Raw genomic sequence first — 17,667 nt, forward strand, 5'->3', positions numbered from 1 at the left:
GGCCCAGATGTGGCTGCCTGGGAACCTGCAGTCATAGGCCAGGGTCCCAGAGCCCCCATGCCCATCTCTCACCCGTGGGGCATAAGGGCCGCTCTGAGGTGGGAAGAGGGGGCAGGGACCTCCATCACATGGGGAAGTGGAGGCACCCAGGGATTGGGGGGGGCCTTTGCAGCCACCATTCCTGAGGCTCGACCCCAAGTTCCTGTTGTTTCCACACTGAGGTCACTGCACAGTTCCCTGGCTGTGAAATGAGGTGGGTTTGGTGCAGACCTCGGAGGAGGCACAAGTGCCTGTTACGGAGTTTCCAGCCCACAGCGCAGGGCCTGGCTGGTGGGAAAGAGTGGTCAGCGCACCTCGGCCTGCCTGCGAGTGTGGCACATCTTTTACTCACTCGGACTCAGAGAAACCCAACGTTTGCCCCAAGCGGGCTGCTCCTCCAGTGGGGGCCTCTGCTCCCCAAAGCCCTCATTTCTACCTGGGCCCCACCAAGAACAGGGAACCAGGAGGCCTGGGCATCTGTGCACCACGGCCTAGCCCTCTCCAGACAGAGCCCCGAGGGGGCCCGAAGGCATCGAACTGCCCTGGCCGGGCCCCTGCAGAGACAGCCTTGGGCCTCACCACGAGCACTGCCCCTGGGACGCCTCAAACGTCAGCTCTGACCCCCTCAAACACACAAGTTGCTCTTGGGGGAAACGGGGCAGATGCTTGAGGGACTCCCGACCTGGCGGCACCACATCCAGTCTGAAGGGACGAGGATGGAGGATGGAGGTTCATATCCACAGGGAGAGAGGGGCCCTGGGAGGAGGGTGCCGCGTGGGGAGGGGAGCACCACGTTGGGAGGAGGCGGCCGCGTGGGGAGGAGGCGGCTGCGTGGGGAGGGAAGTGGAGAGGAGGGGGCCGCGAGAGGAGGAGGCGCAGCATGGGGAGGAGGGGGCCATGTGAGGAGGAGGGGGCCGCGTGGGGAGGAGGGGAAGGCGTGGGGAGGAGGGGAAGGCGTGGGGAGGAGGTGGCTGCATGGGGAGGAGGGGGCCGCGAGGGGAGGAGGGGGCCGCGAGGGGAGGAGGGGAAGGCGTGGGGAGGAGGTGGCCGCATGGGGAGGAGGGGGCTGTGAGGAGAGGAGGGGGCCGCGTGGGGAGGAGGGGAAGGCGTGGGGAGGAGGGGGCCGCGAGGGGAGGAGGGGGCTGCGTGAGGAGGAGCCTCCAGCACCGCAACGCCCAGGAGGCCCCAGGTTAGGCCATCTGCCTGGCCCGTTCGGCCGCTTCCCACACCTGACAGGTCAGATGCTGCTCCTGCCACGGGGCCGGCGACGAGCCACAGGCTCCCGAAAAAGGCAAGGGGTTCACTTTAGGAGGGGAGAGGTGAGCGGGACGGGGACGCTCAGGTCCTGGGCTTCAGGAGAGGATGTGGTGCCGGCTTTGATTCTTGATCTTTATCTTACGACTCTCTCAAATGTGGGAGGTTTTTCGCGTGTATTTTCTGAAGAGAAAAAAGAATCAGTTGTCCCTAAAAAGAGAAAATGAAGAAGAGGGACTCACAGATTTGGACTTGGACAGGCTGCCGAGGGTCTGAACGGTCTTGGAGATCAATGTCAGCGTCCTGGACGTCTGGGGGTCCTGGGGAGGCGGGAGCAAGAAAGGTCTATGTCAGCTTCACAGAAATGCTGTGACTGTCCCAGATCGAGGGGACGAAATGCAGGAGTCACCTCAGAGCTGCTGTGGCTTGTGCAGGAGCTACGGAGAAACAGGGGTAGCGACGCAGATGGGACTGGAGGGGGTGGGCGTCCCACAGTCTCAGGAGCTGCTGAGACCATCCCGCAGGCAACATCCGATGGCACCGCGGTGACCCACCCTCTCGGCCCAGCGTGCAGGGTGCATCTCAAAGTCGAAAGCATCAGGTGGGGTCATGGCTCTGGGGTGCTGAGTCTCGGGGTGCTGAGTCTCCTGGCCCTGCCTGGGGCTCATCTCAGCCTTCACAGGGTTTGAAGGTTCAACTCAGAAGTGCTGGGGGCTGGGCTTGGTGGCTCACACCTGTAATCCCAGCACTTCGGGAGGCCAAGGCAGGTAGATCACTTGAGGTCAGGAGTTTGAGACCAGCCTGGCCAACATGGTAAAACCCCATCTCTAATAAAAATACAAAATTAGCTGGGCGTGGTGGTGCACGTCTGTAATCCAAGCTACTAGGGAGGCTGACGCACGAGAATTGCTTGAACCCAGGAGGCAGAGGTTGCAGTGAGCTGAGATGGTACCACTGCACTCCAGCCTGGTGACAGAGCAAGACTCCGTCTCAAAAAAAAAGAAGTGCTGGGGAACGGGCCATCCCTCACGTCCCCTCGCCCTGGCCATCTCCTTCCAGCTCTGCCACCCGCACGTGCAACACGGTCACCCCAGATCCCTATACCCTGAGAGCTGCGGCCCCAGCAACCACATTGGGGCCTGGAGAAAACCAGTGCTGAATAGGAATCTGTTGACTCAATACACGGATGATACGCCGATCATCAATACTCCATATGTGATGGGCAGGTGGGGAGAGCAGGGCGGTGACCAGCAGCTAAAACCCTGGCCAAACCGTCCACTGCTTTTGTGACATTGTCTCGACTCCCCCAGAACGTACACAGCTTAAATAGGTCGGTGAACCACCTGCAACGAGGACGTTCCAGGACCCAGGGCATCCACCAGCACTCCCCACGCACCGTCCACACACTCCACACACACTCCCCATTCCACACGCACTCCCCACTCACTCCTCATTCCACACACTCCCCACGCATTCCACACACACTCCCCACTGATTTCCCATTCCACACACACTCCTCATTCCACACACACTCCCCACTCACTCCTCATTCCACACACACTCCCCATTCCACACGCCTTCCACACTCCCCATGCACTCCACACTCCCCGCGTACCGTCCACGCACTTCACACACACTCCCCATTCCACACGCCTTCCACACTCCCCATGCACTCCACACTCCCCGCGTACCGTCCACACACTCCACACACACTCCCCATTCCACACGCACTCCCCACTCTCATTACACACACTCCCCATGCATTCCATACACACTCCCCATTCCGCACACACTCATTCCACGCACACTCCCCACTCACTCATTCCACACACACTCCCCATTCCACACGCCTTCCACACTCCCCACACTGTCCACGCACTCCACACACTCCTCATTCCACACACACTCCCCATTCCACACACACTCCCCACTCACTCCTCATTCCACACACACTCCCCATTCCACATGCCTTCCACACTCCCCACGCACTGTCCACGCACTCCACACACTCCTCATTCCACAAACACTCCCCATTCCACACACACTCCCCACTCACTCCTCATTCCACACACACTCCCCACTCACTCCTGATTCCTCACACACTCCCCACGCATTCCACACTCCACACGGTCGGCCCCCTACAGCCACGCAGATGCCCCAACCCAGGCCGGCATCGCAGGACAGCTCAGAAAGCCTCGGTCCCTCAGCCGGTCACTCACCGTGTGGTGCGGCGTGAGCTGGAAGAGGTTGGGGGAGAGAATGGCGGGTGCAAAGAACCTCAGGAAGATGAAGCTGCTCACTGCAGTGTACCTGACGTCCGGGTCATCTGCGGGAGAGAGAGGCAGGGTGACCGTTTTCCTCAGGCACAATAGCCTCGTGAGGACACCATGCCCCGGCCCCCTGAGGGTCCGCAGGGAAGTCCAGCCACAGTCCTGGATCTATCTCCACCTGTGTCTGTCTCTCTCCCTCTCTCTGTTTCCCTCTGTTTCCCTCTCTCTCTCCATCTCTCTGTCTCTCCCCCTTTGTCTCTCTCCCTATCTCTCTCTCTCCCTCTCTCACCATCTGTCTCTCTCTCATCTCTCTGTCTCTGTCCCTCTCTTTGTCCCTCTCCCTGTCTCTCTCCCTATCTCTGTCTCTCTCTCTCTCTCCGTCTCTGGTTCTCTCCCCCCCATCTGTCTCTCTCTCTCTCCATCTCTTTGTCTCTCTCCCTCTTTGTCCCTCTCCCTGTCTCTCTCCCTATCTCTGTCTCTCTCTCTCCCCCCCTCTCTGTCTGTCTCTGGCTCTCTCTCTCTCTCCATCTCTCTGTCTCTCTCCCTCTCTTTCTCTCTCTCCCTAACTCCATCTCTCTCTGTCTCTTTCTCTCCGTCTGTCTCTCTCTCCATCTCTGTCTCTCTCCCTCTCTCTCTCCGTCTTCTTCCTATCTGTCTCTCCCTCTCTCTCTCTCTCTGTCTGTCTCTCTTTCTCTGTCTCTCTCTCTCCCCCTGTCTCTATCTCTCTCTCCCTGTCTCTATCTCTCTCTTTCTGTCTCTATCTCTCTCTGTCTCTCTCTCTCTCTCCGTCTCGGTCTCTCTCTCCATCTGTCTCTCTCCGTCTGTCTCTGTCTCTCTCCATCTCTCTCTCTCTCTCCGTCTGTCTCTCTTTCTCTGTCTGGGATGTAAGAACCCTGGAGAAAGAACCCTCTAGAGACCACTGCGGTGGTGATCTCCAGGGCTGGGGTCCCCTGGAGACCACTGTGGAGGTGAACTCCAGGGCTGGGGACTCCCGGAGACCACTGTGCTTGTGAACTCCAGGGCTGGGGTCCCCCGGAGACCACTGCGGTTGTGAACTCCAGGGCTGGGGTCCCGTGGAGACCACTGTGGTGGTGAACTAGGGAACACTGGCCCGGGCACAAACCCCGGAAAAATCCAGCATTGGAACTGGGGTTCATGACCCCGCAGTTCTAGTCTAGCCAGGGTTGCGGGGGGTTCTGCCTGGGTGGGAGTCACGCTGCACAGGGCTATGGCCATTTCTCAGCAACATGAGGGTGTCCAGGGCACTCACCCTGGAAGCGCTTGGCCGCCGCCTCCCGGAGCGAGAAGAAGATGTCACACATGACGGTCGGGCAGCTCACCCCAGACTCGGTGATGGCGTGGAAGACGCGGTCCACATACTGCCGTAGGTTCTCCTGCAATGGGACACGGCACTGTGACCCACTCCCGAGGCTGCCCGCAGGTGCGTGTAGCACCAGGGCACGCCCAGGGAGGGGCGCGTGGGGAGGGGCTGAGGGCGGGCACAGAGCAGCTGCGGCAGTGAGACACGTGTGAACAGCCACTCCCTGGAAATCTGTGCTGGGAGCTGTGGCAATTCACACGTGAAAATCACTACACGGGCACCACGTCGGCTCCCCGGCTCGGCCCCGACCTCGTTTACTGAGTGGGGAATGGACATTCACTAGAATGTGCCTGCCCAAGGCAAAGAGCTCTATCCTGTCATTTACATACAGAAATGACGAAACAGCACGCTCTGCAAGAAGTATCATGTGAAGTGACTAAGATGTTGGAGCAAGTTCAACATCAGGGAGTTTTGCTGTTTTAAAACGCAGGACACAGCTCTGGGGACAGCCTGGGGAGGCGGGGAGGTCATCCTGTCCTAGGGAAAGGGAGGGGCAGGAGCCATCGCCCAAGGGAAGGAGGAGCCGGGGCGGAGGCAGAGCTGGTCAGGATTGTCCAGGGGGGGCAGAGCTGGGTGTGCAGGGCAGACCCTCCAGGGGAGGCAGAGCTGGATGTGCAGGCCGGACCCCGCAGAGGGGGCAGAGCCGGGTGTGCAGACCGGATCACTCCAGGGGAGGCAGAGCTGGCCGGGACGCCCACAGAGGAGGCAGAGCCGGGTGTGCAGGGCAGACCCTCCAGGGGAGGCAGAGCTGGGGCATGCAGACCGGATCACTCCAGGGGAGGAAGAGCTGGCCGGGACCCCCCAGGGGAGGCAGAGCTGGGTGTGCAGGCCGGACCCCACAGAGGGGGCAGAGCCGGGCACACAGGCCAGGCCAAAGGTGGTGGCTGAGGCCTCCCAGTAGTGCAGCCAGCGTACTGCAGCCGGGTGAGGCGGGTATCCCCACGCCTGGTCCTGCTCCCACCCCAACCGGGGTCACGGGGTGAGTCAGAGCTTCCAGGCAGCCACCGGCTGAAAAACCCCAAGCAGGTGACTGGCTTTGGTTGGTTCATGAAGAAAACCTACCATGTTGTTTTCGAGGTTTTCTCCGTCTTTCAACTTCACAGGGTCGATTTCACAGGGTTTGTGGCTCTGGCATATCTGGGGAGAGGTTTAAGACGGGGCTCTGTGAGTGGGTTCCGGGGGCACAGGCAGGGAGGGTAGAAGGGGTCTCAGGCCTGGCTGACATGCAGACCCTGAGCCTCATCCAGAAAATGCCCCGACAGCTCCCCGAACCCGGCCACTGGCACGGAGGGGCACGGTGAGGCTGGACTGCAGGGCCACCGTGGGGTGGTGTTGTCCCGAGCCTCGGCTGCAAGGGGGCAACCCTGGGCCTGTGTCACTGGCTGCCGAGGGACAAGTGAGAGGTCAGGTGCAAACACTAGGCACGGGGCCCAGTCCATGGCCGCGATCAGACGAGCCGGGCTCTCTCAGGGAGCGATGCGCCCGCGATCAGACGAATCGGGCTTTCTTGGGAGTGATGTGCACCAGCCCACACGGACTAGGCCTCACAGGGCTTTAATAATATTTTTACTTCAAAATGCTGCCATGATTTTGCCCACAGAGCAAACCAGAATGCTATGTTAAATTTTCTCACATTTGCAAAGAACCTGTTTACAAACCTGCTCGTAAACGGGGGGCACAGCCTGGCGGGCATCAGAGGGTCAGGTGAGGAGTGGGTGTGCGGGCATCAGAGGGTCGGGTGAGGACTGGGCGTGCAGCTCAAACATGCCACAGAGCCAGGGCCCAGACACAGGGGACTGCAGGACATGCGGAGAAAGAAGGTCTCCCTGGGAAAAGCCAGGTTTTTCTTGCATGTTCTCCTTAGTGGAGTGGTGGATTTTCTTATGCATAGTTTTAATTTGGGAGAATTTGGAAGGTTCTGGAGTACACAGGGAACATCCTCTTGATAAAAGTGAATGAATCAGCATCCCTGTGGCGAGGCCGGAGGGGCCGACATTCAAGCCCAGCTCGTGGTCTGGCTGGATCCCAGTGCAGTGCCCTCTGTAGGGGGAAATCCTCCCCACGCCTCGTGATGCTGAGGACTCTCGGCCCCGTGCTCACCTCCTCGATGGCGGGCTTCAGGGTGACGTGCAGGTAATGCATCCCCGCCAGCTTCATGGTCTCGTCGATGCACTTGGACGCCAGTGAGTTTCCTCGGAAGATGGTGTTGGGGTCCCTGGGAAATGGCGATGGGGACAGCGTTTGTCTCCTGGGGACGCGGAAGTGCAGACGGAGCAGAGCCTGACCCCGAGCACCTGCCTGTGGGCCGTGAGGTCAGTGCATGCCCATCAGTCGGCTTCCTGACATTTTACAAGGAGCACAACCAGGCCAGGTGCTCGGAGGCCCTGGCCATGGAACCGTCCTGTGTCAACACTGCCAGAGGGAACCATTCGGCTACCTGCGTGGCCACCAGCTCAGGAGGAGCCTGGCTGGCCTTCGCCCTCCCGTCCTCTCACCCTCTGCAGCCTGTGCCTGTGCAGAGAATTGAGCACCAGACCCTGGCAGCATCCAAGGACCAGCAGAGAAGCAAACCCCTCCTGTCAGCTACAGTGGCTGCAGGTGCAGCCGGATGTTTCTAGAACAGGGCGTCCGGAAACAGCACTAGGCAGGTCCTGAGGGAAGCTGTGCTCCATTTTTGTGGGCTCCCAAAGTGCCCCAGGGAGGGGCCTGAGCTGTCCTCGAGCCCCGGGAGCCGTTTCTCCTCCCCATTCACTCACTCTACCCGGGATTTCAAAGGCAAATGGGGCTTTCAAAAAAAAAAAAAGAATCATTAACTGGATCTGTGAAAGAAAGCCTGAAGCAACATGGTTTCTAGGGACCCTTGAATTCCCTCAAGCCCTGCCCCAGGACACGCGGTTCTCGGCGACGACCTTGCCATCCCTGTAGCTGGTCCAGGCCGCTCTCCCCCGGGGCAGGGTGGGCACTCACTGGGTACGCTTCACCTCCGCGCTGGCGATGGCACTGATGAAGGGCACCACCCTGCCATAGTGTAGGAAGAGCCGCACCAGCGGGACGGCCGCCTCCTGCTTCTCCCGGCAAACCTCGCCCAGGATGTGGGCCGCAGACGCTGACACGGGCTGCGGGGAGGGGCGAGGTCAGTGCCAGGGCCCGGGGTGCAGGACCCCCAGAGGCCTGTCCCCATCTTGGCTGGGGTCTCACTTCCAGCCACAATAGATACGGCTCTTTGCTGAGACAGAAACACACACATTCACAAAAGCACCAAACTTCCCATTTGCTGCTGCTTGGCTGGACCCTTGGAGGGGCATCTGCACCTCCTCCTAGTGACCCCCAAATGCAGCCAGCTCTAGGGCCCCTGAGCCGGCAGAGGGACTCTGATGATGGGGTCCCCCTCGAACAACCCGGGGAGTCCTTAGCATCACCAGGCTCCCACGGCTCTAACTGTCGACGGACCAGTGCCCCCAGCAAAGGGGTCCAGGCATCTGGATGGGAAACAGGCCAGGCTGGGAGGCGTGGGAAAGGCCCCCTCAGGGAGAAGGTGCCCTCTGGGGTGGGCCCGGGTGTAGGGTGGGGCCCCAGGCAGGTGGCACCTCCTGCCCACACCCACGGGCCACGGCGTGGACAAGCACCTCCACATCCGCAGACTTCAACAGCAGGTCCCGCAGAGGGCTGTAATAGTCAGAAGAAAACACGTGGTCTTCCGTGTATACCACGTTCAGCCGCAGGGAGCCCAGGTCATCTGGCTTTAGGCTCTTGCTACCATTGTCCCGGGGCTGGAGGAAGTACCTGGGTGGGAGGGACACATGGAGGGGAGGCATGAGGCTGCATCTGCCAAGGAGCAGCTCTCAGGGAAGCCCAGCTGCCTGCTTGAGGTCGACTGGTCAGGAGGGTGATCCTGTAGGACCCCTCAGAGTGCAGCCCCTGGGGACTCCCCACCGAAGACCCCCGGCAGGGCTGGTCACTGGGGATCCCCAGGAGGCAAGTGTTGGAGCCAAAGGCGCAGGAGTCAGGGGGGGAAAGGCGGAGGGGGATAGGGGGTGGAACATGGCGGGAACGGGTTTCCAGGAACCGGCGCAGAAGTGGTCAGTGACCCGCCCTAAGACCCACACCCAGCAGTGTCAGCAGCAGGTGGAAATGAAAATTATTTCAACCAAAGCGTGCCGTAGCTCCTGATGTCACAGGGTGGGGGCCTTGGGCTGGTAAGCCTGGCAGGCCACCTGGGCACCTGGTCATTGTAAGAGATGTTTCCTGCCCGGACATTCTTCCATCTTTGGTTCTACCCCATGCAGTCACCCAGGAGCCCTCTTCTGCTCTCATTTGTGGGCCAGGGAGTCTAAGCTCTCAGGTGGGTGGAGCCTGTGTCCGAGGCCCCGCCCCCATCAGGTGGGTGGAGCCTGTGTCCAAGGCATTAGCCCCCATAAGGTGGGTGGAGCCTGTGTCCAAGGCATTAGCCCCCATCAGGTGCGTGGAGCCTGTCTGCGGCATTAGCATTCCGGTCAGGTAGGTGGAGCCTGTGTCCGAGACATTAGATCCCCCCTCAGGTGGAAAGAGCCTGTGTCTGAGGCATTAGCCTCCTTCAGGTGGGTGGAGCCTGTGTCTGAGGCATTAGCCTCCTTCAGGTGGGTGGAGCCTGTGTCTGAGGCATTAGCCTCCGTCAGGTTGGTGGACCCTGTGTCTGAGACATTAGCAGCCCTGTCAGGTGGGTGGAGCCTGTGTCTGAGGCATTAGCCTCCGTCAGGTAGGTGGAGCCTGTGTCCGAGACATTAGATCCCCCCTCAGGTGGAAAGAGCCTGTGTCTGAGGCATTAGCCTCCGTCAGGTGGGTGGAGCCTGTGTCTGAGGCATTAGCCCCCGCTCAGGTGGGTGGAGCCTGTGTCTGACGCATTAGCAGCCCCGTCAGGGGGGTGGAGCCTGTATCTGAGACGTCGGTGCCCCCCTCAGGTGGGTAGAGCCTGTGTCCGAGGCATTAGCCCCCCTCAGGTGGGTGGAGCCTGTGTCCAAGGCATTAGCCCTCATCAGGTGGGTGGAGCCTGTGTCCAAGGCATTAGCCCCCGCTCAGGTGGGTGGAGCCTGTGTCTGACGCATTAGCAGCCCCGTCAGCGGGGTGGAGCCTGTATCCGAGACATCGGTGCCCCCCTCAGGTGGGTGGAGCCTGTGTCCGAGGCATTAGCCCCCATCAGGTGGGTGGAGCCTGTGTGCAAGGCATTAGCCCCCATCAGGTGGGTGGAGCCTGTGTCCGAGGCATTAGCCCCCCTCAGGTGGGTGGAGCCTGTGTGCGAGGCATTAGCCCCCATCAGGTGGGTGGAGCCTGTGTGCAAGGCATTAGCGCCCTGGGGCTCTCTGGGGTATGTGGTGGCTGCCTTGGCTATCAGGGCCAGGGATTCGTTCAGCATAGGAGGAAGCCTAACTCAGCTCAGGGGTCTTCGTAGAATCAAAAGACACGCGTGTTTCACAGTTTCTGGGATAGAAACCTGCCCTCACACATGGCAGAGGGACACATGGGGCATGAGGCCCCGGCACACAGTCCACGCCTGGGAGTGCACACTTCCCGTGACTCCGGGCCCTCTCAGGAGCTGCCTGTCGCTAAGGGACACACATGAACTGGAGGTAAAATGAAACAATGGCCTGTTCCTTCCACCAAAACACCAAGCACCTGGAGACAACAGGAAAGAAAGGCAGGAGGCAGCAACACACAACATGTCCTGGGGTGAGTTCTGGGTCAGAGCCGACCACTGAGGTCTAGACGTGCAGAGGGGAGTGGAGAACCCTGTAATGCGCCCTCAACAGGAGGTGCTGCCGAGGGCCCAGAACAAGACCCAGAGCGCAGCCGTGGCGCAGCCCTGCTGTGTGCGCATTCCGGGCTCCTGCACCGTCTGCTGATGCCCTCCCCTACTGGTGTCTGACCTCACGAGCTGCTCGCGGCTCAGGGCCCCGCTTTCACCCAGGATCAGACCCTGTGAGCTGCTCACAGCTCACGGTCCCACTTTCGCCCAGGATCAGACCCCGTGAGCTGCTCACGGCTCAGGGCCCCGCTTTCGCCCAGGATCAGACCCCACGAGCTGCTCGCGGCTCAGGGCCCCACTTTCGCCTAGGATCAGACCCTGCGAGCTGCTCACGGCTCACAGTCCCACTTTCGCCCAGGATCAGACCCCACGAGCTGCTTGCGGCTCAGGGCCCCGCTTTCACCCAGGATCAGACCCCACGAGCTGCTTGCGGCTCAGGGCCCCACTTTCGCCTAGGATCAGACCCTGTGAGCTGCTCGTGGCTTAGGGCCACTTTCACCCACGTTCCCTGTCTTGTTTTGAGGTGCCAGCCATTGTGAGTCCCTGCTCAGTGTGATCCGTGCTGCCTCTCCTCACCTGCCGTTTCTCACCTGCTGTGGGGCAGAAACTCATCAAGCCAGAGCTCGTCAGAGCTACATGCAAAGTAAGAGCAGGTGGGTGCTGGGCACAGCCGAGGACCAGCACACGTGGCCTCTGTGCCTTTCCACTCAGAGGCAGCACCTGTTTTTGTGGCTCTCAGAGATGCGGAAGTCTGCAGGTGCAACATCATCTTACCACGCCTCGTAGGAGCTGGACTGCCGCAGGACTTTCAACGGGATCCTTAGTTCTCCCAGGAATTCATCTCCAAACTTCAGGTTACTGGCATTCCAGAGGTCGACTCTGAAAAACAGCATCGGTACAGCTCAGCTGACGGCGGGCAGCCCGGGTGGAGCAAAGATGACAGGCCACGCTTTGTTCCCCCAGGAGCAGAGTGGAGCCTGCAGCGCCTCCCAGAGTCTCCATCAAGGCTCGACCCACAGGGCACGTTTCAAACACGTCAGACCAGCCTGTGGCTTTGGAATAAAGATGAGTGTCTCCCAGTGGTAATGGGCAGGCAGAGGAAGGCGGAAGGCCATGGGCCCGGACTCAGACCCAGGCTCTTAGATAGGAGGGAGCCTGGGCATCGCTGCGTGCACCCAGAAGCTACATGACCCCAGGCTCTTACATAGGAGGGAGCCTGGGCATTGCTGCGTGCACCCAGGAGCTACATGACCCCAGGCTCTTACATAGGAGGGAGCCTGGGCATTGCTGCGTGCACCCAGGAGCTACATGACCCCAGGCTCTGCGGCAGAAGGGAGCCAGGTGTTGCTGCGTGCACCCAGGAGCTACATGACCCCAGGCTCTGCGGCAGAAGGGAGCCAGGCGTCGCTGCGTGCACCCAGGAGCTACATGACCCCAGGCTCTGTGCCAGGAGGGAGCCAGGCATCGCTCTGTGCCAGGAGTTGCTGTGTGCACCCAGGAGCTATGTGGCTGCTGCCACTCTCAGCTCCAGCACCATCTGTCCCCTTTGCCCACAACAGGCCCAGCACCAGCAGTCTGTGCACGGTGGGCAAGTGAGATCCTCTGGGCCCTGCGGCGTGTGCCTCTCGCACCACCCCAGCATGCGGCCCAACAGTCTCCATCTGCAGGGCTCAATGCAGGGGATGGAGAACTTGGGCCTGTAGAGAGGAGGGTGCCCGTGGAGGTTGGGCTGCCCAATTCAACATCCAGGGGATGATGGAGAACTTGGGCCTGTAGAGAGGAGGGTGTCCATGGAGGACGGGCTGCCCGATTCAACATCCAGGGGCTTTCTGCTTTCGTCACATGAAAATGTGCCTCAAAACAAAACTGGGTTCTTGTGAATGCCCTGCCCCTGCATGTAGAACCCTGTCTCCATGGATTGCTCATGATCTAGGGGCACAAAGTGGATTCAGGGGCCATGCACACCACAGCGGGGGGAGAACTGTGGCCACAAACCACAGCATGGCCCACGAATCTCCGTGACTACCGCAGGCCCAGCATTGTGAAGCTTCTGCTAACGTCTAACACAGCAGCGGCTCCCATAATGTTCTGTCCTAGTGTGGGATGGTACGTGTCCCCTCAGACCTGGGGCTGTGAAATTCTGACAGACATACAGCATCCCCGGCTGCAACAAGTCTACAGAGCTGGTAACCCAGTCCCTCATGGCCAGGACCCACTCATAGGCCTGAAACACCTGAGGTCATGCGTGGCCAGCCCTACCCACAGGCCTGAAACCACACAGTTACACGTGGCCAGCCCTACTCAGGGGGCTAAAACTCGGCAGGCCTAACCACACTGTGGCCATCAGGGGCATCCCCGTGGAGGGAGAAGATTCCAGAAGGCCAGGGATTTTGTTACCCTTGCAAATCCTGCAGGGCAGTGGCACCGCAGAGGCACTGGCATCTGGGCCGGGGAGGGCTGACAGGCTGCACAGGAACCCACAGTGCGTTCCTTTCAGAAGGAACATGAGGGGACCACTGATCTGCCCATGGACACTTTAAAAAAATGTGCCTAGCGGCCAGGCAGGCGCATTTGCCTTTAATAAGGGAAATATTTAAAACATGTTTTGTGTGCTTTTAAAAAATTTAATAACTAGGACTTCACTCCTGAATTCAAAACTTGGTGTAAAAAGAAACCAACGATGGCGCTTCCTTCTCTTGAAAAAGGGGCTGGTGTGAGTCCCTGGGGAGGCAGATCTGACCGACCACGTCAGGGACATTCTGTGGTTGAGGATGGAGACAACTATGGGGGACGGATCTGACCGATAACATCAGGGACATTCCTACAGTTCTCAACCACAAAACCACGCCTCCCAGCAGCCGTAGGGCCTGAGCCACGCACCGGCTATGCGTGTCCCATTAAGGGTCCCCCCAGGGCAGTGTTAGCCCCTGGGAGGGAGCATGACCAAGGATTTGATGGCCAGCACATTCTCCAAAATGACCTAAAGAAAGCAGGTGCATCCCAGGCTCAGGGACATCCCAGGCTCGGGGACATCCCAGGCTCGGAGGCATCCCAGGCTCGGGGGCATCCCAGGCTCGGGGGACATCCCAGGCTCGGGGGACATCCCAGGCTCGGGGGACATCCCAGGCTCGGGGAACATCCCAGGCTCGGGGGCATCCCAGGCTCGGGGAACATCCCAGGCTCGGGGGCATCCCAGGCTCAGGGAACATCCCAGGCTCGGGGAACATCCCAGGCTCGGGGGCATCCCAGGCTCGGAGGATATCCCAGGCTCGGGGGGTATCCCAGGCTCGGGGAGAATCCCAGGCTCGGGGAACATCCCAGGCTCGGGGGGCATCCCAGACTCGGGGGCATCCCAGGCTCAGGGAACATCCCAGGCTCGGGGGCATCCCAGGCTCGGGGAACATCCCAGGCTCGGGGAACATCCCAGGCTCGGGGAACATCCCAGGCTCGGGGGCATCCCAGGGTCGGGGGCATCCCAGGCTCGGGGGCATCCCAGGCTCGGGGGCATCCCAGGCTCGGGGAACATCCCAGGCTCGGGGGCATCCCAGGCTCGGGGGCATCCCAGGCTTGGGGAACATCCCAGGCTCGGGGGCATCCCAGGCTCGGGGTCTCAGGGCCAGCTGGGGAGGGTCAGGAGGGAGCCGTTTCCTTCCTTCTCTGTCCAGCATGGAAAGATTCGGGGGCTTCAGGGGAGGCTCATCTGCCTCTTCATAGGGAATGGAGGCATTCGTTGGTACAGAAGGAACAGAGGCTACGTTCAAAAATAAACAGGAATCCAGCTTATTTTCACTGGGAGGAGGGAACCCGCCGGGGTTTGTGAAGGGCACATTCTGATGCCCGCCCTCCCCAGAACTCAGTCAGCGGGATCGTGGGGCTCTCTAAATCCTGGGCCTGAGATCGCGTCCTGACCTGCGTGAACCCACAAGCGATTTCCCCGTTTCCCGTGGGAGGCGTTGAGGAGCCAGGAAAGGGCGGTGGGGGCCCCATGGGCAAAGGCTGAAGATGCAGCTTCTATGACCATACGCAGGAAACATGAACCCAGGACGCCAGGTGAGAGCGTTTCACTCGAGTCAAAGGGGACAGGGTCTCCACAGAGGCCGCCCAGCCGAGAGTTTCAGCAGTGCCAGTGGGTCCTGCTTGGTCAGGGCCAGGTGCTGTGCTGACCCGCCAGGCCCTGCAACCTCTGAGTGAGGCCTGAACCCATGGAAGGCGGAGGGCTTAGAACAAGACCTTAAGAACGGCTGCAGCCCCCGTCACTCCAGGTGGATGAAGCCTTACGGCCAGAGGGATGCGGACCTCTGGCCTTCACCTCTTCGCAGGTATTGCAAGGTAAGCCCTAACACCACCCACAGGCTGTCACTTCAACTACAACTTCTAACATCCTGTTGTGAAAATTACCAAGAAAATGGAAATTCATTTCTATCTACGACCCTATATTTAGTAACAAAGAACAAAAGAGCTGAGGAGTTTGGGTGAAAACTGCCAAGTGGGGGACGCAGAGCCTGGTTTTCTCACCTGATTTCGAGCTTGTCCACGTCTTCCTCCTCAAAGTCAAAGTGGGACTTCTTGCTGTAGCTACAGGGCCGGGTCACCTAGAGTCAGACGAGAGAGAGAGCGGTGCCACCAGGCGGGGGTATATGCGGACCTAGGCCCCAGGCTGCCCTACCCTCTGCGCTTACCCACACGCCACTCAAGGGCCACAACCAGGAAGGCGCCTGGCGGGATTCGGGATTCAGGCCTGGCTTCCTGAGTGCCAGCATTTCCTACTCACGGCGCCCCTGGAGGGGCAGACCCAGGTGAGACCTGCCCCAAGGCTGTTCACGGCCACGGCCGGACTCTCCCAGCGGCTCCTGATGGGTGCCGGGCTCTGGGTACCTAAATGTCCCTCACCTGCGCCTGCTCTGGGCCTGCCACCCCGTGAGGGAGGGAGGGTCCCCTCTGCCGTGGAGACGAAGCCAGCGCCGCCCTCCCGTGGCCCCACCTCAAGGCTCTATTTGCCAACAGGAAGTGAAACGTGTGAGGTCTGTGGAGCCTGAACCTGGCCGGCCCCGAACAGACCCCAGCACTCCGGGGAGGGTCAGACGGTGGAAAGTCAAGACGCTGCTACCTTCCTCCTGACACCTCCGCACCGTGGGTTCCTTAGAACAGAAACGGAGTGAAGGCGTGAAGGGTTGAGGCTCTGGGACCGCCCCCCGCCAGCCAGCAGGGCCCTTGCAGCAGAGCAGGAGGCCGACCCACAGGCTCCAGGAGACCACAGTCGGTTACCACCTGGAGTTCCGATTTAACCACCATCAGCCGTGCACCAGGTCACCTGCGTTTACAAGAAGGGCTCCCTCCTGCCCGGCCTCCCTCCCTACCCCACCTTCTCCGGGCCTCAGCAGTGATGCTGGCTCAGGAGCTCTCAGCTCGAAGTTCTGATGTAGGGCTTGACACCAAAATCATGTTGCTAAAACTGCCTAGCCTCTGAGCTTGCACTTCCTGATTGGTAAACTGAGGTGAAGATCACGCAGGGGCAGTTCTCTGCTTTGGGTTGAGGGCTGCTGATGCCTCCTCCTTCCTGACCTACACACCACTGTCCTCAAATTTGCTTCCCCCCAACTTCCCCATCTCATAAAACTCAGGTCAGGCAATGCCTCCTCCAGGAAGCCCCCAGTGCCCCTGCCTCACGCCCTCTCTGCAGGGCAGGTCGGGAGCTATTGTAGAGGCTTGACTGTTTGCATCTCTCCCATGCTGGCCTGGTGTGGTGGCCTTGGACTCCTCTGTTTTCTCCCACATCTTATCACCAGCTGATCACCAGCACGGTGCTGGCACCTGACACGTGTTGAGTGAATGAAGGCAGCTCCTACCAAATTTATGAGATTATTTAATCTCATTTAGAGAGTTAAAGGGCCTTAATGTGTCTAGTTGTTATCCTGGAAGAAAATGGTACAGACGCTGCTTCCCATAGAAACGGAACATCTGTTTTCCTGGGTCTGCTCCCAGTAGGTGGCTGTCTGACCACAGCCTGCGGGGGATGTGCTCCCTCCCCGGGGCTCAGCCTCCAGCTGGGTCAGAAGCAGCTGAAGCCGAAAGAGACAGGGTCCTGGTGAAAGAGGTCTGCGGCTGCTAAGGAAGGGGAGGAGACGGAGTGAAAGGTCACAGAGCCCAAAGAGCAGGGCCCCGCGCGTCCCACACAGCAGCGGTCAGCGAGGTCCGGGCCTTCCCTGGAGCCCCACAGGTGGTGATGCAGACCATGGTTTTCAGACTGTCTGTGGTCACTAAATTGCTCCCGTAGGCTGAGACCCACGTCTTTACAGAGTGAAACAGGAGTGCACATGGTAGAAACAGCGTGAGAACACTGCAAGCGTGATGAGCACCCGTGTGTGGCCGGGCAGTGGGCGAGCTCTACCCCACTGTGTGTATGACAGCTCTGTGTGTGGCAGCCGAGCCAGCAGCCGAGGCGGGGGGAGCTGCCACCTGGAACTCGGTCCATGCTGCATGCCTCCTGCACCTCCAACAGGGCCCACCCTCCCCCTGGGAGCCTGGCAGCTCCCTGCCTTCCCTCGCTCTGGCAAAATCATCTTCTCCGCCTGTCTATAAGTGAGGCTTCCGTCTGAGACAGAGAAGAGATTCCACCTCTAAAGCCCTCCTCACAGTGGCCCTGAAAGCCTGGCCCTGGCTTTGGACACCAAGTTCCCACCTCTGCCTGTGGGGCCCTTTTGAGCCTCAGCAGTGCCAGTGGGTCCTGCTCAGTCAGGACCCACTCACCGGTAGGTCCACTCTCCTACGGTCCCGAGAGCTGCATGCATCGAGCCCCACTCAGCCATCATGGCTCAGGGGAGCCCGCCCGACCCCGCAGGCATGACTGGCCATGCTCTTGCCACAGAGGCCTCATCCATCCTCACATCTCCAGGGCCTGTGCACCGGAATGTTTGTGGATGGGAAGAACATCTGCCTAAAGGCCC

The 17,667-nt window shown here is 60.1% G+C and overlaps 1 protein-coding gene across 10 annotated transcripts in view; it reads right to left on the bottom strand.

Moving 5' to 3' along the window:
- Nucleotides 1-17,667, bottom strand: part of RASA3 (RAS p21 protein activator 3) — a 171,054-nt gene that overhangs the window by 26,739 nt on the left and 126,648 nt on the right. For all 10 annotated transcript variants that reach the window (XM_003832117.5, XM_034937080.3, XM_034937078.3 and 7 more), the window contains 9 exons: nucleotides 15,239-15,315; nucleotides 11,498-11,602; nucleotides 8,571-8,727; nucleotides 7,912-8,060; nucleotides 7,045-7,159; nucleotides 6,007-6,081; nucleotides 4,834-4,957; nucleotides 3,513-3,619; nucleotides 1,536-1,613 (listed from right to left, as the gene is read on the bottom strand). In XM_003832117.5, coding sequence (XP_003832165.1) covers nucleotides 1,536-1,613; nucleotides 3,513-3,619; nucleotides 4,834-4,957; nucleotides 6,007-6,081; nucleotides 7,045-7,159; nucleotides 7,912-8,060; nucleotides 8,571-8,727; nucleotides 11,498-11,602; nucleotides 15,239-15,315 — 987 coding nt within the window. The remainder of the gene's footprint in view (nucleotides 1-1,535; nucleotides 1,614-3,512; nucleotides 3,620-4,833; nucleotides 4,958-6,006; nucleotides 6,082-7,044; nucleotides 7,160-7,911; nucleotides 8,061-8,570; nucleotides 8,728-11,497; nucleotides 11,603-15,238; nucleotides 15,316-17,667) is intronic.

The sequence above is a fragment of the Pan paniscus genome, chromosome 14 (genome assembly GCF_029289425.2).
Source record: "Pan paniscus chromosome 14, NHGRI_mPanPan1-v2.0_pri, whole genome shotgun sequence".
NCBI lineage: Eukaryota > Metazoa > Chordata > Mammalia > Primates > Hominidae > Pan > Pan paniscus.